This window comes from Rousettus aegyptiacus, unplaced genomic scaffold, assembly GCF_014176215.1.
Source record: "Rousettus aegyptiacus isolate mRouAeg1 unplaced genomic scaffold, mRouAeg1.p scaffold_m13_p_9, whole genome shotgun sequence".
Taxonomy (NCBI): Eukaryota; Metazoa; Chordata; class Mammalia; order Chiroptera; family Pteropodidae; genus Rousettus; species Rousettus aegyptiacus.
The window spans coordinates 39,594,160-39,621,045 of record NW_023416312.1 but is presented as its reverse complement, the minus strand read 5'-3'; the positions used below and the strand labels follow the sequence as shown (position 1 = coordinate 39,621,045).

Sequence of the window (26,886 nt, the reverse complement as noted above, 5' to 3'; positions counted from 1 at the left end):
GAATATATTTTGCCGTTGAATAAATCCTTTAATGTGGAGTCTTGTCTTGGAATGCCATTTAAGTAAATTTATTATTGTGTGGGCCTGTCTGCTATTGTAGTTATTGGATGATGGCAGTAGAGCAAGTATAGGATTGGAAGGTTATCCAGCATGAAGTTGAAATTGGTCAAAATAGTAGAACTGTCCCTCAGACTTTTTAGCATATTGCAGAATTACATAGAATTGGGACAATATCAGTGCTGAGAGCATTTTCAAAAGTTTTAGTTGGTAGCTTAGGTTAAAACATAGTTTTGGTAGTCTTTTATTTACAATATAAAATCTATTGACATGCTTCTCTCTCTTTTGAAATTGTGTTTGTTGTTCATTTGTTACACTTCACCAACAAATATATAGTTTTTTATTGTCTTTTTACTCAAGGATTGCCAAGAAGATGCTATTAGAAGAAATTAAAGCCAATCTTTCTTCTGATGAGGATGGATCTTCAGATGATGAACCAGAAGAAGGGAAAAAAAGGACTGGAAAGCACAATGAAGAAAACCTAGGAGCTGAGGGTGAGCTCCTTAAAAGTATAGGATGCCATAATTTGATTATTTGACCAGTTTAGTCTTTGAAGACTATCTGACCATGAAATTTCTTAATACACTCATTTAAAGTTTATTAAAATGCTAAAAACTTTACTACCTTGTTCTTTTTGAGTATCTAGTAATAATTCTATATGTTTTTTCAGTTACTACCAATAAACATGATTTTTAAAGCAAATATTTTTTACTTTTTAAAAAAATCTACAAATATATATTGATAATATTTAATCAATATTTAACAATAGCAATAGATCAAGTCTGATGTATGAGATTGCCTGGTATCATCAGTGATACCCAGGTAAGTGCACAGCTCTGATCTTTTCCATAAATCATGATAATTATCAACAAAATAGTTTTACAAAACATTTTAAAGGAAAGTAGGCTGACAGTGTTACTGATTTATTTTCTTCATTTAGAAGCAAAAAATCAAGTCAATTCTGAATCAGATTCAGATTCTGAAGAATCTAAGAAGCCAAGATACAGGCATAGGCTTTTGAGACACAAACTGACTATGAGTGATGGAGAATCTGGAGAAGAAAAAAAGATGAAGCCTAAAGAGCACAAAGAAGCCAAAAGCAGAAATAGAAGAAAGGGTAAGACATTTTAATTTTGAATGTAAGGAACATACTGGTTTTATAAACTAATAGTAATGAAATTTAAGTATATCTGCTATAACAGTTGACCAACTAGTAAATATCAGCACACTAGCAACAGTTGTTCTCTTACATGAGAGTGAAATAGAACTTGTAGAGTTGGAAGATAACCTGGAAACTTGAGAGATGACACACGAATATTTTTAAGCTTTAGTACTCACACACATTTAGATTAAAAAGATAAATATGACAACAAATAAAGGCTATGTAGAAAATAATAGGCTTGCTTATAACTGCAGGAAGGAATAATGTTTTCTTAAGGAAAGATAGAGGATGTAATTAGTTTGTGCAGATTTATGGAAACTTACATGTAAAACTTATGTGTAGTCAGATAAAATTTTTTATTACATTAAAGATCTGAATCTTTCTGCATTGAGTACGTACATGTTTCCAGCATCATGGTAAACATTGACGATACAAAAATGAATAACAAGATCATTGTCTTGTATGGTGGTTTTCTCCTTGATTTTGCATGCAGATCACTTGGGAGTTTTTAAAATATACCTATGACAGGGCTACATCCCAAGCCAATTATAGCGCAATTGGTGGTGGTGGGACCTAGGTCTTCATATGTTTTAAAAGTGTCTCTGATGTGATTCTGGTAAGTAACCAGGTTTGGCAGTTATTGGTTTATTAAGAATTATTGATAGTAATATTATAAGAAATTATAGCACCATGAGAAATGTCTTATATAACAGAGGTACGGTATAGTATGACACAGAGGAGGATTTCTTTAGCTTCTTGGGGTTTGGGAGGTTATCCCCAGAGAAGACTTCATAAAGATGAGTTTCACCCAGTAGACCAAGTTGCAAATGGGGAGCAGGTAGATGTGTTGTGAAGATTTATAATGCAAAACAGGGAGAAAAAATTTTAAAAGCCTCTTCATGATGTTTGGTAAATGGTGGTAAATGGTGGAGGGTGCAATTAATATGGTAGGGTTGGACTATAGGAGGGAGTAGGGAAAGGAACAATAGGAAATGAGACTGGGCCAATAAGACGGAGAGGAGATACTGGAGACCCTTGTAAGCCTGTGTTTCTCAAACTGGAGCACTTGGCTATGGACCCATGGGTACATATCTTTGGTGCATTCATTTTACTTGAGAGGTGGAGGAGAGCATTCTTATATTAAGTAATCACGGGTATATTGAGCAATTAAATGTGAAATTTGCTTAAGAATTTTGGCTAACAAAAAGTTCAAAGAAAATTTGCTTCTTAAGGGCAGATGCTGAAGATTTTACTACCAACTCCTGGAAGGCTGATTAACTCTTCTTTGCCACTAGGAATAGGAAAGCATTTTTGCAAGCGACTGAGAAATACAATAGGCTTTACAGGCTGGAGAGCCTTTGAAAGTTTAAAAAATTTTTTTTAATTTAAAAAAGTATTTTTTATATCATAACTATTGAGATATGTAAGCTAATTATTTTTAGTGTATTTACAGGAGAGTGCTACCACTTAAAAATTTTTTTGAGGTATACTATATGTACAGAGAAGTACACGTTTCATAAGTGAATAACTCAAACACATATGGCATCTAGATAAAGGCACTTAAGAATGTTCATTGCTGTCACTTAAGAATGTTCATTGCTGTCACTTAAGAATCACAACTTAAGTACAACCACTCATTTTTCCCATTGAAAGGTTTTAACCAAGGATGTAATAAGATCAGATTAGTTGCCTGTTATTCAGTGAGACTGAAGGCTTTGAATGTGTTTGGAGGATATTGCTATAGTTGATGCCAAGTGGTAATGGTTGGAGATGAGAGTTGATTTGAATAATATAGGAATCGTTAGGCCTTATTAGCTGCTATAGAGAGAAAAGTCTAGGATGGCTGTCAGATCTTTGGAGTTGTCACGGTGTATTTTTAATACCACAAAAATAGTGGAGATTGCCCAGTGGAGCTGTAATGTTGAGCAAATGGAGGGCAAAGAAAAAACAAATCCTGGAGTCCTGAACATTTAAAGTTTTGTTGAGCAACAGTTTCCCATTCAAGAGGAGGAGGAGGTTCCTCACCCCCACCTCCCCACACACATACACTTAATATGTCATGGACATTTTATATTAATAAATAGTGGTACATCATTTTGTGAATGTTTATCATTTCTTTACAGCATGGCTAAAAGCTTGTCTTTCAGATTCTATAAAGAAATTGAACTGTTTACCAAGTTACATTAACAACATGAATTCCTATGCATCTTCAGTAAAAGGAGAAATATTTATTTTGTCTTTGAGTCTTAGTTTAGGATATAGATAGATTCTTTTAGTAGGCACAATTACATTCAAAATACTTTATTAAAACCCATGTTTTCTGTGACTTATGTTTTTACTGTTCTTTTCCATGGTTAATTTATAACCCTAGTGGATTTTGTTTGTTTATTCGTATAGGAGAAGATAAATTAAAATCCTATTGTATTTTTCTCTAATATGGATTCTGATTGTACTAATTGTTACTATATTTGAAATTGAATGATTTTCTAACTTTTACATACTAGGAGAAATAAACATAGAATAGCTTACTTTTTAATTAAGTGCAGCATGTGAGCTTTAATTTTCACCCAAATTTGAAAAAAGTTACAGAAGTTATTTCGGTGAAAATTTCAAAAATGTAATTATTGCCTTTATAATAGATGATATTAAATTCACGTTATTTTTCTAAAGTGTGATAATTTAGTTATATCGGACAGTATCCTTATGCTTAAGGGTAAAGTGTCATGATATCTGTATTTAATTTGAAATGGTTCAGTGCGAAAAAGTGTTTGTGTATGTACAGAGAGATAAAGCAAATGTGGTAAACTGTTAACAAGTGAATTTAGGAGAAGGGATACAGGTGTTCATTCAACAATTCTTTCAAATATTTGGTAAGTTTGAAAATTTTAAAATAAAATATTTGATATTCGATGAAAACTTAATACTGGGCTTAAAATTATGCTTAACAAAATTTGTGTCCTTGCATGTAGACACACGGGTTTTCCCACAATTCCCAGTTGCCTAGCAGTTTTTTAAATTGCTTTTTTTTTATTGAAGTAAAATATTCATAACAAAATTATAACTTTTAACCATTTATAATGTACATTTCAGTGGCATTAAGTATAGTCACATTGTTGTGCAACTATCAGCATTATCTGTTTCCAGAACTCTTTCATCATGTGAACAATTCTTCATTTTTCTCTACGCCCAGAGCAATTCTTTAACGTATTTACGTTTTCTTATGAATTTTTTGATAGAACAGAGCTTTGTATTTAATCTCAGGTTATGATAGTTCTTTAAAGAAAATTTTACTTTGAAATAATTTTAGATTTACAGACATGTTGCAAAAATGGCACAGAGTTCCTACATACCTTTCACCCAGCTTCTCTTAACACCTTATACTTATGACATAGTATAATAAAAACCAGGAAACTAACATTGATTGATACAATACAATACTATTAACTAAACCAGGTGTTGGCATACTAAACCAGTAGGCTAAATTTGACCTTTTGCCTGTTTTTATAATTATATTGACATATAGTCATTGCTTACACAGTTACTGCTTTCATGTGTTTATAATGGCAAAGTTGAGTAAAGATGAGTAGTTGCAACAGAGACCATAGAGCCTACAAAGTTGAAAATATTTGCCACCAGTCTTTTTCCATAAAATGTTTTCTGACCACTGAAGTAAACTATAGATTTTATTTGGTTATCGTTATTTTTCCCACTAATGCCCTTTTTGTGCTTCAGAATTCAATTAGGAACCCACAGTTGCATTCAGTTGTAATGTCTTCTTAATCTAATTCGATCTGTGACAGTTCCTCCATTTTTTCTCTCGTGACCTTGACACTTTTGAAGAGTTAGTTTCTAGTTTCTAGACTTTCCATTTATAGGTATTTGTCTAATATCTTCTCATGATTAGATTGAGGTTATTATGCATTTTGACAGGAATACCACAAAAGTGATATTGAATCCTTCTCATTGTATCATACCAAGAGTATGTATGATGACAATATGTCTTACTACTGGTAATATTAACCTTAATTACTTGGTTAAATTGGTGTTGGCTGGGTTTTTCTAGTGTAAATATTTTTCTTTTCATATTTAATGACTACATAGTGAGGAAATACTTTGAGACTATGTAAATCTCTTGTTTTTCATCACACTTAAGCCTGCTAATTTTAGCATCCATCTTCCCTGAATCAGTTATTACTGTGATGTTTGTCTAGTGATGATTTTCTTTTCCTTTCATTACCTACTACATTTAGTAATTTTAAGGGAGAGCTGTCTGTTTTCCCCTATTTATTTATTTCATTACTTATAGATATTTTATTCTATTAGTTATAATCCAGATGTTCATTTGGTTGCTCAGATTGTTCCAGCTTTAGCCATTGGGAGCTCCTTCAAGTTAAATCATGTGTCCCATCATATTTTGAACACTGCTGTACTTTCTGACATCACAAGATAGTCCAGGCTCATCTTGTATTTTCACTGTTTGGCTTCCTCTGACCAGAAACATGGGTATTCTCCTGGAGTTTTATATGCCTATGTTGTAGTGACAATTTTGATGCAGAAAAATAAAATTTTAGAGAGAAAAAAATTGGGAATTCCCGTTATATTCTTGTGATATGTAAGGCCCAGGTTCTTCTCAGTGCTGTGACTAGAAATGGGATTCTTCTGGAATTTTGCTGTCAGCACCCTCTGCAAAGTTTTGGAATTCAGCTTGCCTTCCTCTCTTAAACCAGGAAAGAAAGGAGGGAAAAGAAATTACACTCATAGCTCTAATGCTCCAATTTTATAGGGATCGTTATTCAAGTTTTGATTTCAGTATCTAATTTGCCTGCTGTCATTTCCTTTTTGGAGTCTTTAGGTCATTTCTTTATGTATTCTGTCCATATTTTTAATTGTCATAAATGGTAGAAAGTCTATATTCGACCTTACTTCATTATGGCCAACCTGCTTTGCTTGTTTTGAATAACCAGAATTCTTTTTATTTTACTTTATCTACCTTTGGTAATTATGGATATATTTTATTGACCGATAAGTTCTCATTTTGTTAATTCATGTACAGTTAATACTTACATTTTAATGTAGAACCATAGTTTTATAATCATAATTGGAATATCTTTGAATTTTTTAATAAATGTCATTTGAATTATTAACTCATCTAATCTATATGATGTAATACACATTAATATATGTTACAGATATTCTCATAATGCTCTAATTTTTGATGTGAAGTTATTGACAAATTAAGTGAATTACATTTGTATTGGGAGTATTTAACAAAATTAATATATTTTTTATTCAAGTAAGCAGTGAAGATTCTGAAGATTCTGATTTTCAGGAATCAGGAGTTAGTGAAGAAGTTAGTGAATCTGAAGATGAACAGCGACCTAGAACAAGGTAAATATTATATTGATTTTTTAGAACTTTTAGACATTAATCTGAATAATCATGCTTTAAATTATTTGTAGAATGGTTGTTACTAAAGTTAAGTAAAATATTTAATATGTGATTTGAAAGTAATTGTTAAAATGATTAATTTCAAAAGGTACATATAAGTATATGAATGATTGAATTATGGGTTCTAAATGAGGTGGACTTTCAATGTGCAAAAACACTCAACTAATTTTTGGTGTTATGGTGGGAAGGTGCAGTGTAGTAGATGAGAGACTGTAGGAGAATTACTTCAATCCAACTTCTGGCTTTACTACTTTCTATTTGTATGAATACTCATCTGTAAAATGGAGGATTACAATGGTACTTATTTTATTGATTATTGTGGTCATTAAGTGAGATGACACATGTAAAGGGTTTTATAATAGTGATTACTTGGACAATAGTAAGTTGTCAATGAATGCTAATTATTGGTTTTAAGAAGTACCGTTGGTATTATAGTAATTAAGATGTATTCTCTCAATACACATAGCTCCTGATCTAAATTATTATTTAAAAATTGGCTTCCTTCCGAGCACGGTATTTTAGTATAATACTAACCATTCTAAGAATTATAAATTTTTTTTCCAGAATAATATGATCCTTCTATAATTTGTCAAGTGGGCGATCTGTATTTGTGAGTGTTTATATGCATGTCTACATAGGTGTCTATGTTTGTAAGTTTTAAAAGATTTGAAATCTTTGTTTTTAGATTAGTGCTTGCCAGGTGATGCCTGGAGTATACTAACATGTGCTATAGGGAAATATAAAATAATAGCAGTATACAATGATAATTTTTGGAAATTGCGATAGAATTTACATGACACAACATTCAACATTTTAAAGTGTAGACTACAGTGGTTTTTAGAATATTCACAAAGTTGTACAACTACTACCATATCCAACTACTACCATATCCCAGAAATAAACCCTGTACCCAATAGCAGTCAAATCCCCTCTGAGACCAAGGTCCATAAATTGAGTATCTATGTTTTCTTCATTGTATTTTATTGTTTCAGGTCTTATATTCAAGTCTTTAATCTATTTTGAGTTGATTTTTGTATAGGCTGTCATATAGCATTCTTTTGCATGTGGCTTCTCAATTTCCCCAACAACATATATTGAAGAGTCTTTCCTTTCTCTGTTGTACATTTTTGACTCCTTTCTGAAAATTAGTTGCCCATATACTTTTGGGTTTATTTCTGGGCTCTCAGTTAAATTCTATTCATCTCTGTGTCTGTTTTTCTGCCAATATCATGCTGTTTTGATCATTGTCACTTTGTAGTTTAATTTGAAGTCAGGGAGTGTGATACCTCCAGCTTTATTATTTTTTCTTCGCATTGCTTTGGCTATTGGTGTCTTTTGTAATTCTGTACAAATCTGATAATTTCTTGTTCTATTTCTTTCAAAAATGCTGTCGGCATTTTGATGGGGATTGCATTAAATCTGTATATTGCTTTGGGTAATAAGGTCATTTTGACTATGTTGATTCTTCCAGTCCATGAACACAGAATATGTTTTTATTTGTTTCTTCTTCAATTGCTTTTAATAATATCTTACAGTTTTTAGTATGTAGATCCCTCACATGCTTTGTTAGGTGTATTTTTAGGTATCTTATTCTTTTGGTTGCCATTACAAATGGAATTTTTTTTTCCTTTTTCCGAAAACTTGTTGTTGGAGTATAGGACTGCTTTTTAAATTTTTGTACACTGATTTTTATATCCTGAAACTTTACTGTATTTTGTAAATTATTTCTAAAAGTTTTTTGGTGGAGTCTTTAGGATATTCTACATATAGAATAATGTCATATGCAATAATATGCGTATGTAAGAATCTTACTTCTTTATTTCCAGTTTGGATGTTTTTTATTTCTTTCTCTTAACTGGTTGCTCTGGCTATTACTTCTATTACCATGTCGAAAAACAGTGGTGAGAGGGTCCATCTTTGTCTTGTTTCTGATCTTAGAGGGAAAACTTTCAGTTTTTCACTGTTGAGTATGCCGTTAACTAAGGGTTTGTCATATATGGCCTTATTATGTTGAGGTATTTTCCTTGTGTAATGATTTTACTGAGTATTTTAATCATAAATGGATGTTGTGTCATCAAATCCTTTTTCTACATCTATTGATATGATCATATGATTTTTATTTTGTTATGTGGTGTATCACATTGATCGATTTGCATATGTTGAACCACCCTTGCACCTCTAGAATGAACTCCAAGTGATAGTGAAGTATTATTTTGAATGTATTATTGTATTTGATTTGTTAGTGTTTTGTTTAGGATTTTTGCCTCTAAACTCATCAGGTACATTGTTCTGTAATTTTCTTTTTTGTGTGTTCTTGCTAGGTTTTATTGGGGGTAATGTTGGCCTCATTGAGTGAGTTGGGAAGTATTGCCCCTTCTTCAATTTTTTGGAAGAGTTTGAGAAGGATAGGGTTAAATCTTCTTTGGATGTTTGGTTGAATTCACCAGTGAAGCCATCTTTGGGGGCTGTTTTTGATGACTTTCAATTTCCTTACTATTGATCAGTCTATTTAGGTTTTCCAGTTCTTCATGGTTCAGTCCAGGAAGGTTATATATTTCTAAGAATTTGTCCATTTTTTCTAGGTTTTCAAATTTGGTAGTGTATAGCCTTATCCATAATACATTGTATTATGTATAAACCTTTGTATTTCTATGGTGATCAAGGTTACTTCTCTTTTCTTTCTAATTTTATTTGAGTCTTATTCTCTTTTTTCCTTAGTTTAGCCATAGGCAGGTCAATTTTATTTATCTTTTCAAAGAATCAGCTCTTTGTTGCAGTATTTTTCCTAGTTTTTTGTTCTGTATTCTAATTTTGCTCTAATTTTGATTATTTTCTTCAGTTGACTTTGGGCTTTGTTTCTGCTTTTCCCCCTAGTTCTTAAGGTACATTTTTAAGTCGTTTGAGATGTTTCTTTTTTCTTGAGGTAGGCCTGTAATTTAAACTTCCCTCTTATTACCACTTTTGCTATATCTCAAAAAATTGATATGTTGTATTGTCATTCTCATTCGTTTCTATGTTTCTTTTGATCTCATCTTTTATTTCTTCTTTGATCCACTCATTCTTTAGTTGCATGTTGTTAAATCTCCAGATATTTGTGGGTTTTCCCATGTTCTTTTTTCAGTTATATCCAGTTTCAAAGCATTTTGGTTGGAGGATATGCTTAATCTTCTTAAATTTGTTGAGGTTAGTTTTGTGTCCCAAAATATGGTCTTTCCTTGAATATGTTCCATGTGCACTAGAGAAGAATGTATATTCTGGTGTTCTGAGATGAAAAGCTCCATGAATATTGATTATATGCATTTGGTTTAATGTGTATTTTAAGGGCAGTATTTCCTTATTGACTTTCTTTTCTGTTCATTGCTGTTAGTGGGGTATAGAACTCCCCTACCGTAATTGTATTTTTGTCAGTTTCTCCCATTAGGTCTTTTAGTAATTGCTTTATATGTTTCATGTTCCCAGTTTGGGTGCATATGTATTGATAAGTGTTGTGTCCTCTTGATGAATCATCCTTTTATCACTATAAAATGTCCATTTTTGCCTTTTTACCTTTTTTGTCTTGAAATTTATTTTGTCTGATTAAAGACTGCTGCACCCACCTTTCTCTTTGGATGCCATTTGCTTGAAGTATCATCTTCTACTCCATCACTTTTAGCCTATGTTTGTGTTTGGAGCTGAGATGAATCTACTGCAGGGAACATATAGTTAGTTTCTTGTTTTTTAATCCAGCCCTGTGCTCTGTGCCTTTTGATTAGTGAGTTCAGTCCATTTACATTTAGGATGATTATTGATATGAGAGAACTTAATACAGCCATTTAATCTTTTGTTTTCTGCTTATTTTCTATCTCCATTGATTTTCTTCCTTCGTGTTTATGTCTGCTATTTTAGTTAGGTGGGGTTTTTTTTTTACGACTTACTCACTCCGTTTCCTCTTTTTTATGTTACATATCTCAGTTCTAGATTATTGTTTTATAGTTACCATTAGGCTTATGTAAAAAAAAAGGTTAATATGTTATAGTAGTTTTTTTTCTTCTGATTGCATCTTATCTCCATTCACCTGTGCAAGGTCAGTCCTTTCCATCTACCTTTTTATGTTTTTAGTGTCACAGATTATTTCTTTTTATGCTGTGCATTAATTTCCGTATTGCAAATGTGTAGCCTTTTTATAAAAAATGCTTTTATCCACTTTAACTTTTATGTTATGATTAAGTGTTTAATATCCTATAGTGAAGTAGAGTTAGAATTTCCTGCTTCTGTCTCTGCCTACTTACAGTTTCGTATTCTTTTGCTTTTTGTTTCAGGTAGAAGAGCTCCTTTCAACATTTCTTTGTAATGTAGGTCCTGTGGTGTTAAATTCCCTCAGCTTTTGCTTGTCTGTAAAAGCCTTTTTTTCTCCTTTATATCTAAGGGATAACTTTCGAGACATATTGTTCTTGGCTATTGATTTCTCTCACTTAATATTTTGAATATTTGGTTCAACTTCCTAGCTTTAAAGTTTCTGTTGGGAAATCTAATGATAATCTAATGGAGTTTTCTTTATAGGTTAACCTTTTTTGCTTGGCTGCCTTGAGAAATCTTTCATTGTCATTAACTTTTGACAGTTTTAAGATAACGTATCTTGGAGAAGGTCTTTTTGCATTGAGATATAATTAATTCTGTAGGCTTCTTAGATTTGAGGTTCCAGCTTTGCCATAGGTTTGGCGAAGTTCCATTGATGATTTCTTTGAATAGATTCTCTGTTCCCTTCTCCCTCTCTTCTTCAATGGGATGTCCATTATTATGTTGCTCTTACTAATGGAGTCAGATAGTTTTCAGAGTTTGTTCATTTTTTAACTCTCAGATCTCTCCCTTCTTCCACTTGAGTCATTTCTAGATTTGTAACTTCAGAGTTACTAATTCTCTCTTCTGTCTGCTCTGCTGTTTCCTGAGCTCTCTAATTCATTCTTCATCTCATTCATTGAGTCATTCAGCTACAGAATTTCTTAGGTTCTTTTTTATAGTTTCATTTTCTGGTAAAGTCTAGCTTTTTTTTTCCCTTCGTGAATTTTATTCCTGAGCTTATTTAACTGCCTTTCTGAGTTTTCTTGTATCTCATCGAGGTTTTTTTCAGAACTTCAATCTTGAATTCTCTCACTTAAGTTATATGTTCCATGTCTTTAGTTTGTTTTCTGGAGAATTCATTTCCATTCTGAGCAACCTTGTTACCTTGATTATTCATGGTACTTGATTGGTTATTTCTATGCCTTGGCATTTGAGATACTGAAATCTTTTTTATGTACTGTTTTGCTTTTAACAATTTCCTACTTGGTTGATAAGTAGAAGTCTGTTATTCGTTCTCCAGTAGATGGTGCTATAGCACAAATTTTTGTTAAATCTGTACTACATGGACTTCTGGGATCTCTGTGTGGTGGTATTTCCTCAGAGATGGAAAATAGTTGTGATGTTGAGATCTTTTCATGTGCTTTTATGTTCTCTGAGTTAGAAGAGATAGAATCCTGTCCATCTGGCAGCCTCCAGACGAGCCAGAATGTTGCAAGCAAGTTCTACTCTTTTCTTTATTCCCGTGGGAACAGCTGGGAATTGGACAGCTTCTTCCTGACTTCGTTGAAGTGATCAGGGAAGGGGGTAGGACAAGTGTGAGCAGAAATGCTATGAAATTTCTACCATTTTAAGTGTGATTTTTACTTATGTGTTCAGGTGGTTGCTGCAGTTTTTTAAGTGGTTTGAGTTCTCACAAAGTTTCTTTTTGTCATATGTTGTTTATTTTGTTTTTGTGTGGGAGAACAGAAGCCTGGAGCTTCCTAGTCTGTCATCTTCCTGAAGTCACCAGGTATTTCATTACTTTTAATGGGTGAATAATATTCCATTGTATAGATAATACTACATTTTGTTTTTCTAGTCATCTGTTGATGGACTTTTGGGTCGTTCCCATTTTCCGGCTATTATGAATAATGCTGCTATGAATATTTGCGTATAATTTTTACATGATAGTGTTTTCATATTCATTTCATAGGATTATTCCTGTGAATGAAATTGTTGGTTCATATTGTGGTAGCATTATGCCTTAATCTACTATGTAACTGCCCTGTTGGTTTCCATAGTTGCTCACCATTTTATATTCACACAAGCAATGCAATAGGGTTCAAATTTCTCTACATTTTCACCAACTTTTAGCATTTTTGTTCTTTTGATTATAGCCAACCTAGTGGGTGTGTGGTGGCATCTCTTGATTTTTATTTGCTACTCCCAGATAATTAATGATGTTGAGCATTTTTCATATTCTTACTGTTAATTTGCATATCTTCTTTTGAAAAACATCTGTTAGAATTCGCTTCCCAATTTTTAATTGGGTTGTCCTTTTATTGTTGATTTGTAATAGTCTTTTAGGCAGTCAGGATACAAGACCCATATCTGATGTATGATTTGCAAACATTTTCTCCCATTTTGTGGGTTATCTTTTTTACTTTGTTGAGAGTATCCATTCATATACAAGAGTTTTTAATTTTGATGAAGTACAATTTATCTGATTTTTTTTTACCCCTTTGGCTGCTTGTGTGTTTGGTGTCATTTCTACGAATTTATTGTCTAATCTAGGGTTACAAGGGTTTATGATTGTGTTTTCTTTAACAAGTTTTATAGTTTTAGCTCTTACATTGAGAAATTTGATTGTTTTTTTCCTTTATAACCTATATGAAATTTTATTTGAGTAGACTTCTAGTTTTATATGTTTAGATGGTCTTTAATATTTTCTACCTAAATACTATTGTAAAAATATTTGTAAGAGTGACGACAGAAGGATGCAGCATGAGGGATTTTCCCTAATTGCTCCCCTTGAAATAAAAACGAGTTGAACACCTATAATTCAATAAATAACTTCCAATGTGCACACAGCACATCTGAGAGATCTGCACACCAGAGCTTCCGAAAATGGGCCAATCATGGGTGATACTCAGCCAGAGCTCCCTGCAGAATGAGGGAGAGGGGAGAATTACACAATGGTTTCTTGATTCTTTAAAACTCTGAACTGTCCTGCCTGAGTGATCAGCATATTCCACACAGCGGAGCTCAGTGATCAGGGCAGAAAGCAGGGCAGAGACTGAGTGCAGAGATGTGACAGTTATCATAGCAACCACCATTGTCAGGTGGGAGACTGAGTCACAGAGCCTGGCTGCTTCCCTTGTCATCCCAGGGTGTGCCTGCCCAGAGCAAGCACCAAGCCCCAGGAGGATTTGCACAACCAGTACTGAAACATACACTGCATCCTGTACCAGACACAGGGGTGGTGATATAGAGGAAAGACGGCTGAAACCTGAGGGACAGGGTTACCAGAAGGGAAAAAGCCACATAAACCTTTGGCCTCTCCCGATCCACTCCACCCCCAGCCAGCCAGGCTGAATTGGAAGGAAGTAGCAGAGTATTGCATCTGACTATTGGGGCTGTACTGGGACTTAGGGCTTTTTCAGAGGCTCGGACCCCCATCACCCATCATATCCCATGGGGGTGGAGACTAGTGACCAAGGCAACTTTTTCACAGAGGAGGCACACAGTCCCCCAGAGAATAAAGGTCATTTTTAACCTTAAAGCAGATCCAGAAGGCCTGGGTGCTACCTATTGGGTATCAAAAGAGAAACCTCTTGTTATCAACCTGCTGAAGAGGAATCGCTATATAATAAATTTTGTTTTTATTTTTTTAAAAAAGCAGAGTATATTACCATTAATGCCCAGGTAGAGAAATAGTCCATCAAACACCATGAACAAATAAGGTGAAAAGGTCGCTCAGAAAGAATGTGAAAAATCTCCAGAAAATAGGCATCAAGATCAAGAAATATGGGATGTAGATGACAGAGAATTCAAGAACGCACTTTTGAGAAAACTCAATGAGATGAAAGAAAAATTCTGACCCGCAGTTCAGTGAACTCAGAAACAAAATCAACAAACAACAGGAATACTTTACTAAGGAGATTGAAACTCTAAAAAGAGCCAAATAGTACTTCTGGAGATGAAGAACTCATGAAAAGAGATGAAGATTGAAATAGTAAGCTTAAAAATAGAGGAAAGAATTAGTGATATTGAAGACAGAAACCTGGAAATGGTGCAGATGGAAGAAGAAAGAGACTTGAGAGTGAAAGAAATGGAAAGAACTATCTGACACCATCAGGAAAAGCAACAAAAGAATAATGGGTATACCAGAGGGAAAAGAGAAAGGTCAATAGAGAGCCTATTCAAATAGTTGATGAGACGTTCCCAAAACTATGGAAAGAGCTGGATCTTCGAATCCAAGAAGCAAAGAGAACACCCAATTATCTCAACTCAAAAAGGCCTTCTCCAAGACACATTACATTAAAATTGTCAAAGATTAATGACAAGGACTTCTCAAGGCAGCCAGGAAAAGAAAATAGTAACTTGTAAAGAAAATCCCATAGACTTCTCAGCACAAACCTTACAAGCAAAGAAGAAATGTAACAAAATATTCAAACTGTTGAGAAAAATTACCAGCCAAGAATAATATATCCAGCAAAGCTCCCCTTTAGATATGAAGAAGAAATAACGATCATTGCAGACATATAAAAGCTGAGGGAATTTTCCACCACAAGGCATGCATTATAGGAAATACTGACAGGGGTCATTCTATCTGTAACAGAAGGACATAAAATATGTAACTGTGAGTAAGATGACTAACAGAAGACAGAAGCAGGAAGGTGCAATCCTTACTAAAAACAGAATGTGAAAAGCTTAAATATTACATGATAGGTAAAGTCTCCCCCCCCCCCAAAAAAAAATACCCACTCTAAACAAAGAAGATAACAGCTACTGCAACGAAGAAATGAAAGTTTGGCATATATAGTGATAATGTGAAACAACAAATAGGAAGGGGAGGGAGTAAAGATCCAAATTCACAAAGGGGAAAGGAGATAAGGTGCACACAGAGGGCAATGGGCTACTCTCTATATATAACTCTCCTTGACATAAATTTAATGGTAACCACACTCCATAAATCCAGAACTGAGACACATAGCACCAAACAAGATGGAACAAAGGGAAAATCCACAAAGCACCACCAATTTAAGATAACAGACAGAAATGCAAAGGACAAAGGAACAATGGAGAAACCAAGCTACCAGAAAACAGAAGATAAAGTGGCTGTAGGAAAACCTCAAAAAAAAAAAAGAAAACCTCATATTTCAGTAATCATCCTGGACTGAACTCACCAATGAAAAGGCACAGAGTTGAAGATTGGATTAAAAAGCAAAACCCAATCATATGCTGCTTCCAGGAGACACATCTCAGTTCCAAAAACAAATATAGATTCAAAGCAAAAAAGTGGAAAATGATATATTAAGCAAATGGCATTCAGAGAAAAGTGGGAGTAGCAGTACAAATATCACATGAAACAGACTTCAAATAAAAAAGGTAAAGAAAGATACTGAGGGATACTTCATAATGATAAAGGGAATCATGCACCGAAAGACATAACACTTATTAATATCTGTGCTTCCAATCAGGGAGCCCTGAAATACGTAAAGCAATTACTAACAGAACTAAAGGGAGAAGTAGACCAAAACACTATTGTAGTATGGGACCTAAATACCCCACTGTCAGATATGGACAGATCATCCAAAGAGAAAATCAGTAAGGAAATAATATGCTTAGATGACATGTTAGATAAACTGGACATAATTGACATTACAGAGCCTTCCATCCCAAAACAGCTGCTTATACATTCTTCTCTAGTGCACCTGGAACATTCTCAAGGATAGACCATGTGTTGGGAGAGAATACAAATTTAGGATGATTGAAATCATGCCAGCCATATTCTCTGACCATAATGCTTTTATACTGGAGATCAACCATAAAAAGAAAGTGCGAAGAACCACAGATATGTGGAGATTAAACAACATGCTACAGAAGTATGACTGGGTCATAGAAGGAATAAAAAGGGATATCAAGAGATACATAGAAACAAACGAGAATGAAAGCACAACATACCAACACTTTTGGAACACAGCAAAAGCAAATAAGAGGAAAGTTCATGAGCCCAAATAAACAACCTCACACTTCATCTTAAAAAACTAGAAAAGGAAGAAAGATGAAGCGTAAAGTCAGACGAAGGAAAGAAATCATCAAAATTGGAGCAGAAATAAGTGAAATTGAAAATGAAAAATCATAGAAAAAACAAATACAACAAGGAGCTGGTTCTTTGAGAAGGTTAATAAAATTGACAACCACCTGGATAGACTCAGTAAAGAAAAAAGAGAAAGGACACAAATAAACAAAATCAGGGATGAAAGGGGAAATTATGACATACACTATAGGAATACAACGGATCATACAAGAATAGTATAAAATGTATATAATAACAAACTTAATAACCTAGAAGAAATGGACCAGTAATTAGAAAAATACCTTAATAAAGTATTTTTATAAGTATTTTTCTAGACTTAATCAAGAAGATCTGGAAGATCTAAATAGACCGATCAACAGTATGGAAATTGAACCAATCATCAAAAACCTACCAAAAAGTAAAAATTCAGGACCCGATGGCTTCACCAGTGAATTCTACCAAACATTCAAAGAAGATTTAATACCTATTCTCCTCAAAGTTTTCCAAAAAATGGAAGAGGAGGTAATACTTCCCAACACATGTTATGAGGCCAATATTATTCTGATAACCAAAACCTCATAAAGATAACACAAAAGTAGAAGACTACAGATCAATATTTCTCATGAACACAGATACAGAAATCCTAAATAAGATACTAGCGAACCAAATACAGCAACATATTAAAAAGAATATACAGCACGATCAAGTGGACTTCATCCCAGAGGCACAGAGATAGTTCAACATACACAAATCAGTTAATGTGATACACCACATAAACTAATAAAAAAATAAGAATCATGTGATCATATCAATAGATGCAGAAAAGCTTTCAACAAGATACAGCATTTATGATCAAAATACTTGACAAAATCTGTATAGAAGGAAAGTACCTTAACATAATAAAGGCCATATATGACAAACCCTCAGCCAACATTATACTTAATGATGAAAAACTAAAAATCTTCCCTCTAAGATCAGGAACAAGATAAGACTGTCTACTGTCGCCACTGTTATTCAATATAACATTAGAGGTCCTAGTGAGTGTAATTAGGCAAGAGAAAGAAATAAAAGGCATCCAAATAGGGAATAAAGAAGTCAGATTGTCTACAGCCATGCTACCCTGAACAAGCCTGATTCCGTCTGATCTCAGAAGCTAAGCAGGGTCGGGCCTGGTTAGTGCTTGGATGGGAGACCACTTAGGAAGACCAGGTGCTGTAGACGTGAAAAATAAAAAAAATAAGGATTGTAAGCTGACAAGGTCCTTGCAATCTGTGAGGTCAACCAAAGATTGCCTCGCCTAAAAAATAAAAAAAAATAATAAGTAAAAAATAAAAAGTTAAATTGTCACTTTTTGCAGATGACATTGTTCTCTATAGAGAAAACCCCAAAGACACTATGCAAAAACTACTAGAAATAATAAAAATATAGTAAAATTTCAGGATACAAAATAAATGTGCAGAAATTTATAATTTTAAGAAAAATAGAAAATCAATTCCTTTCGCAGCTAAAAAGAGTAAAGTTTCTAGGAATAAACCTAACAAAGCATGTGAAGGACCTATACACTGAAAACATTGTAAAAGAAGAAGACAGAAAGAAATGGAAAGATATTCTGTGTTCATGGATTGGATGAATCAGCATAGCTAAAATGACTTTATTGCTTAAGGCATTATACTGATTTAATGCAGTCCCCATCAAACTCCCAATGGAATTTTTTAAAGAAATGGAAAAAAATACTAGCTTTGTATGGAAGGACAAAGGACCCTGAATAGCCAAAGCAATCCTGAAGAAAAAGAACAAGCCTGGTGGTATCTCTCTGCCTGACTTTAAATTATACTACAATGTCACAATAATCAAAATAGCATTGTTTTAGCAGAGAAACAGAGACACAGGACAATAGAAGAGATTTGACAGGCTGGAAGTAAACTCCTGTGTCTACGGGTAAATAATTTTCGACAAAGGAATCAAAAACACACAAAGGAGAAAGGAAAGTCTCTTCAATAAATGGTGCTGGGAGAATTGGTAAGCCACTTGCAAAAGAATAAAACTAGAATGCTTTCTATTACCACACACCAAAATTAATACAAAATAGATTAAGGACCTGATTATAAGACCTGAAACAAATTTCACAGAAGAAAATATAGGTATAAAACTCACGGATCTTGGACTTAGGAAGGATATATGAATGTGTCCTCAAAGACAATGGAAGTAAAAGTGAAACGAAGTGAATGGGACTATATAAAACTAAAAGCTTTTGCACAGCAAAAGAAACCATCAACAAGGCAAAGAAGCGACCATTTGAATGGGAAAATATATTTGCCAGCAACACTTTCAATAAGGACCTAATATCCAAAATATGAAAGGAAATCATACAACTCAACAATGAAAAAATATACTATTCTATTAAACAGGCAGAGGACCTGAACAGACACTTCTCCCAAGAGGAGATACAAATGGCCAACAGACATATGAAAAGATGCTCAATTTCACTAGCTATTAGGGAAATGCAAACCAAAACCACAATGAGATAGCACTGCACCCCTATTATAATGGCTATCATCCACAGGAGAAGTCCTAACAAGTGTTGGAGAAGTTGTGGGGGAAAAGGAACTGTCATACGCTGCTGTTGAGATTGTAAATTGGTGCAACACTATGGAAAACAGTATGGAGTTCCCTCATAAAAGAATTGAATTACCATATGACCCAGCAATCCTTCTTTTGGGTAGATACCCCCAAAACATGAAAATATGTATCTGCAAAATATATGCACCCTGATGTTCATAGAAGCTTCATTTGTGGTGACCAGGACGTGGAAGCAACAAAAGTGTCCTACAATAGATGATTGGATAAAGAAGCTGTGGTACATATATACAATGGAATGTTACTCAGCCATAAAATGAAATAATACCATTTGCAATTACATGGATGGACCTCAAGATAATCATGCTAAGCGAAATAAGCCAGACAGTAAAAGTTGAAAACCTCATGATTTTACTCACGTGGGATATAAAACTGAAAGCAAACAAAGAAACATGACAAACTAACAGAGATTTATGGCCATAGATAGTAGAAGTGGTTACCAGAGGGAAGCGAGGGAGGGGAGAGGAGATGTAGTTCGGGATAAAAGGGGTCAAATATTTTGTGAGGGAAGGAAATTTAACTTTGGGTGGTTAATACACAATATAATATACATATGATGTATTGTTGAATGATAACAGGTGAATCTTATTTGATTAACCAATGTCACCTCAATAATTTTAATTAAATTTTGCATGCTCGCAAGTATAGAGATACAGAAATTTTTTTATTATCACACTTATATATACATGCATATACATATGTACATACTTACAGATGTATGTGTATGTATTCACATTTTTATGATTATTTCCTTAGAGTAAATTTCTTAAAGTGACATTGGTCAAAGTTATGCAGTTGTAAGACTTGTACATATTTTCAAACTCTTATAGAAGTCTCTTTTAACCATAGCCTTTGGGGCTTTTGATCCACTTTGAGTTAATTTTTGCAAATGGTGCAAGACAGGGGTCTAACTTCGTTCTTTTGAAGTTATACAGTTGTCTCATACAATTTATTGTGAAGACTTTTTTCCTTATTGAATTTTCTTGACACACTTATGGACAATCATTTGATTATAAATGTAATGTTTTGTTTGTGGACATTGATATCTTTCCCATTGATCTGTATGTCTGTCCTTTATGCCTGAAACATACTGTCTGGATTAATGTAATTTAGTGTAGCAGTTTCTAATCCCAGAAGACATTTTCTTAGCAAAAGTTGTTGTTACTGTTTTGTTTTTAATTTGTGTGGGCTGATAGAAAGAAAATAGTATCCAAATTTAAAAATTTTTTTTTAAGAGTCGGCGAATATGTTTATGTGTATATTGGCCATTTATATTTTTAAAGCCGCTCCATCCATCTTGTTACTCATGCCAGATCTCTTCTCTGAGTAACTTAAAATGTTGATCATTGGATTAAAATTGAGGGTATCCTCTTTAACCTAGTGAAAATATTTCGCTTTTTGTTTTCCTCTAACTTTTTTAGGAATGCGCACAAAGGTAAAGCAGTTCTAAAATAGTAAATAATTCATTTAAGGAAATTCATCATGAAGTATTTTATTTTGTATTTTCAATGTTTTTTAGGTCTGCAAAAAAAGCAGAGTTGGAAGAAAATCAGCGGAGTTATAAACAGAAAAAGAAAAGGCGACGTATTAAGGTTCAAGAAGATTCATCCAGTGAAAACAAGGTAATAATGACATTTACTGTGTGCTTGAGTTTTAACTGGAACAGTGGACCAAAGTTGTTTATTACCTCTTCTTTATTCCATTCATTCTTCAAATTTTATTGGTTCATTTACTTATTATACTTTTGTGGAAAGATTGACTTAGTGAATGTATAAATATGCAGAAGTATTAATTTTGATATGATTTTTTCTGTTTTCTAACTAAATGTAATGAAAATTTTAATTTGTTCTAATTCATTATTTTATATTCTGAGAGCTATAGAATTGATGTGAAGTGTTCTATTTTCTGAAGACATAAAACATTTTATCCCAAATAACAGTTCATGTGGAATAAATTTCTTCTAGCAATGAAGTTAGCCAATTTGAGTTTCTTATATATAAGCAGAATTATGTAAAATATAAGTTCTCTGTAATATGTTTTATTCTGTCAATACTATTCTTTTGGGAGGGGTCATTTTTTTTAAAAGAACCCCTTAACCATTTCTAAGTGTACAATTCAGTGGCCTTATTTACATTCACATTTGAAAACTCTGTCCCCATTAAACGGTAACTCCCCATCCCCGACTACTCCCAGAACCTCGTAACCTCTATTTTAATTTCAGTGCCTATGAATTTTCCTATTTTTAGTTAGCTCATATAAGTGGAGTCATATAATATTTGTCAGTTTGTGTTTGGCTTATGCCACTGACATAATGTTTTCAAGTTTCATCCATTATTGTAGTATGTATCAATTTTCTTTTTCAGTCTGGATAATATTCCATTGTATGTATATATCACATTGTGTTATTCATTTATCTGTTGATGGACATTTGAGTTGTTTCCATCGCTGGCTATTTTGAATAATGCTGTTAACATGGGTGTACAAATAACCTCTTTGAGTCCCTGTTTTTAATTCTTTCAGTTATAACTTGAGAAGTGGTTTAACTTTTTTGTTTAACTTTTTTGAGGAATGGTCACACTCTTTTCCCAGTGTACCAGGCTTCCAGTTTCACTACATCTTCACCAATGCTTGTTATTTTCTGTTTTGTTTGTTTGTTTGTTTGTTTGTTTAAATAGCCATCCTAACAGTATCTCATTTGTGATTTTTATTTAAAATTTCCTAATGGCTAATCTCATGTTGAGCATCTATTCATGTGCTTATTGAACATTTCTATATCTTACTTAGAGAAAAGTCTATTCTGTCCCTTGCCCTATTTTTGGTTTGTTTGTGTTTTAATACTCTATTTTAAAGTATAATTTTGAAGCTTTTCAGTATCTTTCCACCTTTTCTTGGTACATTATTTATTTGAATGTGAAGTGGATAAATTAGGCAATTTTGTCGTTTAATTTCCATAGAGTAATTCTGAAGGAGATAAAGAAGATGACGAAGAGGAAGAGGAAGAAGAAGATGAAAATGATGATTCCAAGTCTCCTGGAAAAGGCAGAAAGAAAATTCGAAAGATTCTTAAAGATGATAAACTAAGAACAGAAACACAAAATGCTCTTAAGGAAGAGGAAGAGAGGCGAAAACGTATTGCAGAGAGGGAACGTGAGCGAGAGAAATTGAGAGAGGTAAACCAATTTTTGTTTATGATTTATTTTTAACATATCACTTTCACAGATTTATAGATGTATTTCAGTATTTTATAAATAGAATGTTGTAATCAACTACAGATTTTTAGTGACAGTTGCTTTTCCCTACTAGCAGTATTTCATGCAACTTAAAAATCTTCATTAGGCTGTATATTAATAGAATTAAGTACTTGGGAAGAGTTGAGATTCACCAACATGATTGTGTTTATCTTGAGTAGAAAAACGTTTTAAAATTATTGCTTAAATCCATAAAGGATTTCAATTTTTAAATAAACTTTTTATTCTAAAAATTTGCAAGCACATGTATAGATGGAGGGAATAGTATTATACATCTCTTTGTACCCATTACCCAGTTTCAACAGTTACCAGCACATGATCAATTTTGTTTCATCTATTTTCTTACCTTCGGATTATTTCGTTGAATTCTCCGAAATCATATCATTCTCTCTATATATAATTCATAATGTCTAAAGATAAAGACCATTTAAACATTGCTACAGTACCATTATTATACTAAAAAACTAACAATAAATCCATATAATCAAATATCAAATTATTTAGAATTCCTTTATTTTCCTGACATAGTGTAATGGTTTCTAAAAATTCATAAGCCTAGGAAGGACTTAATACAAGTTATGTTGCATTTGGATATTATGTCTCCTAAGTCTATTTTAATGTGAAGTTTTCCTTCCCCTCCTCTTTTTTCCTTACAGTACATTTATTTAAGAAACTAGATTATTTGTTTAAAGTTTCCTATATTCTGAGTTTTGCTGGTTGCATCCCTTTGTTGTATTTTCATTGGCTCCTGTATGTCCTATAACCTGTTAATTGAATATAGAGGCCTGATCAGATTTAGATTCAGTTATTTTTTTTTTTTTGGCAAAAATACTTGAGTGGTAATATATACTTTCTCTTGCATCTCACATAGAGATACTTTAAATCTGGTTGTCTCTTTTTGCAATGTCAATTTCATTTAAAAAATTTAAACAACAATTTGGTAAATAGACATCACTATATGATACATGCTGTATTTTCCTCTGCCTTTTATTTCAGATAGTTTGAATGTGTATTAACATATTCCATGTACTTTTAATTTGTTTATCATCCTTATTTTTAATTAAATTTTAATGTTTATTAAATTGAATAGATATGCTTTGTTAAAATCTAACATTATTCTATGGCTACATTAAAAAACAGTTTTCTATTTTACCTGAACTCTACTAAGAGGTAACTACCCTCAGTTCTTTTAGTTGTTCTTTGCTTTTACCTGTATGTTTCCATTTGATATGCTTATAATTCTGTTTCTTCATTTCTCCTTCCATTATTATGGAAGTTGTGGATTTAGCTCTCATATACTACCCACCGAAGGTAGAGTTTCCTCCTTGCATTCTCTCAGTGTGGTTATATCACTTTCATTTCTTTCTTTCTTTTTTTTCATTTCTGGTTAAATCATTAGTTTTTGTATCAGTATAACTATGTAAATATTCACAGCAGAGCTACATAGTGTATACTGCATGTGTATCTCACACACACATGCACGTGTATGTACCCATAATGTGTAATGATTACTTTCCTTTGTATATACTTTTTGTTTGCTTTTCCTAGAGTTAATAATGTTTCAGGTTTTATTCTCTATACTTATGATGAATTAATTTTCCATCTTTCCAGCAAAAACCTAAAATTCCTCAACTTTAAACACATCAGGTAACTGATCAGTTCTAGTATTTTTCTTTGAAATGCAACTGATGGAACCTTGTTTTCCTACTCTGTTCTGGTTAGCTTCTACTTGGACTTCATCTGTTTTCACTATTCTGAGAATTCCCTCTTGTTCTCTGGATCCTTATTTTCCCATGTACATTACTTCCCGGAATTTCTGAAGTAGGGTAATCACTTGACTTTAATGAATTAATTTGGTTATTTGGTCTAATTGTTCCTTTTTTAGCCTTTCAACCAATTCTGCTCTTATTATTCACTTCTCCATAACTATTTTTGTTAACTTGTACCTCCTAGTCCTAAACCTTGTGAAGAATATCAATTCTTGTTGGTTTTCTCCTCTATAGATATTTAAGTTTCAATTTTCTGTAATCTGTTATATCATGTGCCTTCTAGCTTTCACAAATTTGTTTACATTTCTTTTCTTCCAGGAACTTCCTCTTCTTTTGTACTTATGTGATTATAACTTTTTTTGTTCTTTCATGTAATTTTAGTAAAGAAGTACATTTAATCCATCCTTTTTAGCCCTTGAAATGATTTAACCTAAGTAAACTCTCCCAAGAAATTTAATAAAGTTGTGTAGCTACCAATTATGTTATATATTTCCCATACCAAGTTTATGATCAGAGTTTTATCAGTGATATTTCCATGTAGTCGTTACCATAATTAAAATGTAGAAAACTTTTATCATACCTCTGGTCAGTCTCAAACCTACATCCCTAGCTGCAGGGAACCAGTGGTCTACTTTTTATCACTATAGATTAGATTTGTCTATCTCAAAGTTTTATATAAGTGAAATCATGCAGTATGTTCTTATGTAATAGTTTTCAGAGTAATAATTTTTAGATTCATCCATGTTTGTGTGTACCAAATAGTTCATTGTTTTTATTATTGAGTACTATTCCATCGTATGGATAAACTACAATTTATCTTTTCACTTGTTGAATGGACACTTGAGTTATTTTTGGCTTATGACCAAGATATAAAAGTTTCTGTCTGTGTAAAAATATGTTTTCATTTTTCTTGGAAACATAGTAGTATTACTGGACCATATGGTCTATACATAGTTAAATTTAATTTCAAATTCTATTTGTTCATTGATGGTATATAGGAAAGCAATTAGTTTTTGTATATTAACCTTATATCCTGCAACCTTCCTGTAATCACTTAGTTCCAGGACTTTTTAGTTAATTCCTTTGGATTTTCTACATAGAAGATCATTTCATCTGCAAAGACAGTTTTATTTCTTTCTTCTCAATCCATGTACCTTTTATTTCCTTTTCTTGTCTTATTACATTAGCTAGAATTTCTAGTATGATGTTGAAAGGAGTGATTAGAGGGGAAATTCTTACCTTACAGTTTCTCACCATTAAGTATGATGTTAACTGCAGGTCTCTAATAATCTTTATCAAGTTTAGGAAGTTCCCTTCTATTCTTAGTTTACTGAGAATTTTGACCAAGAAAGGGTGTTGGATTTTTGTCAGATGTATTTTCTGCATTTATTGATATAATCATGATTTTTTTAAGCCTGTTGATGTGAAGGGACTATAGTAATTTTCGAATGTTGAACCAGGCTTCCATTCCTAGGATAAATCCCATTTGGTTGTTTGTATAATTCTTTTTATACATTTTTGGATTTGATTTGTTAATGTTTTGTTGAGAATTTTTGCATATGTTCATGAGAGATATTAGTCTGTAGTTTTCTTGTATCTTTGTCTGGTTTTGGTATTAGAGTAATGACGAAATTACTTCTGCTTTATCATCTGAGAGAGATTGTAGAGAATTGGTATAATTTCTTCCTTAGATGTTTGGTAGAATTCACGAATGAACCCATCTGACCTGGTGCTTTCTGCTTTGGAAGTTAATTAATTAATTAATTCGTGTGTGTGTGTGTGTGCGCGTGCGCACGCACACACACTAATTAGATTGATGTTTAACACTAATAAACTGTAAAATTGTTTTCCAATGAGGCTGCAGCATTTTGAATTTCTACTAGCAGTTTATGGGGAGTTCCAATTTCTCCATATCCTTAGTAACCTTAGTTAATATAAGCTTTTAAAATTTTAGCCATTTTAATAGATATGTACTGGTATTTCATTGTTATTTTAATTTCCATTTCTCTGATAACTAATGATGTCAAACATCCTTTCATGTGCTAAATTGCCATTTGTATATCCTTGTAATATGTTCATTCACATCATTTGCTCTTTTCTTGGGGAGTATTTGTGTTTATTTAGCAGTGATAGTTATTTGTATATTTTGTATACAAGACCTTTCTCATGTGTAGGTATTGTACAGTATTTTTTTTCTTTGTGGCTTTTAAAAAATTGTAACTGTCTTTCAAAAAGCAGAATTTAGGAATTTTGATGAAATCTTATTCATCAGATTTTTTAATGATTTTGTATATATGTGTGTGTCCTGTTTTAAGTAATCTTGGTTTACCCAAGGTTGCAAATTTATTTTTTTATATGATTTCTTCTAAAAGTTACGTAGTTTTAACTTTTAAGTTTAAATTTATGATCCCTTTGAGGTAAATTTTAGCAAATAATATGTGAGGTATGGGTAAAATTTCATGTTTT

General features: G+C 32.9%; 1 protein-coding gene and 1 pseudogene across 22 annotated transcripts in view; both read left to right on the top strand.

Moving 5' to 3' along the window:
• ATRX (ATRX chromatin remodeler) overlaps positions 1-26,886 on the top strand; it is a 246,852-nt gene that overhangs the window by 99,588 nt on the left and 120,378 nt on the right. For all 22 annotated transcript variants that reach the window (XM_036226911.1, XM_036226907.1, XM_036226906.1 and 19 more), the window contains 5 exons: positions 418-551; positions 998-1,174; positions 6,514-6,607; positions 20,923-21,025; positions 22,358-22,573. In XM_036226911.1, coding sequence (XP_036082804.1) covers positions 418-551; positions 998-1,174; positions 6,514-6,607; positions 20,923-21,025; positions 22,358-22,573 — 724 coding nt within the window. The remainder of the gene's footprint in view (positions 1-417; positions 552-997; positions 1,175-6,513; positions 6,608-20,922; positions 21,026-22,357; positions 22,574-26,886) is intronic.
• LOC118608503 lies at positions 17,869-17,987 on the top strand (annotated as a pseudogene).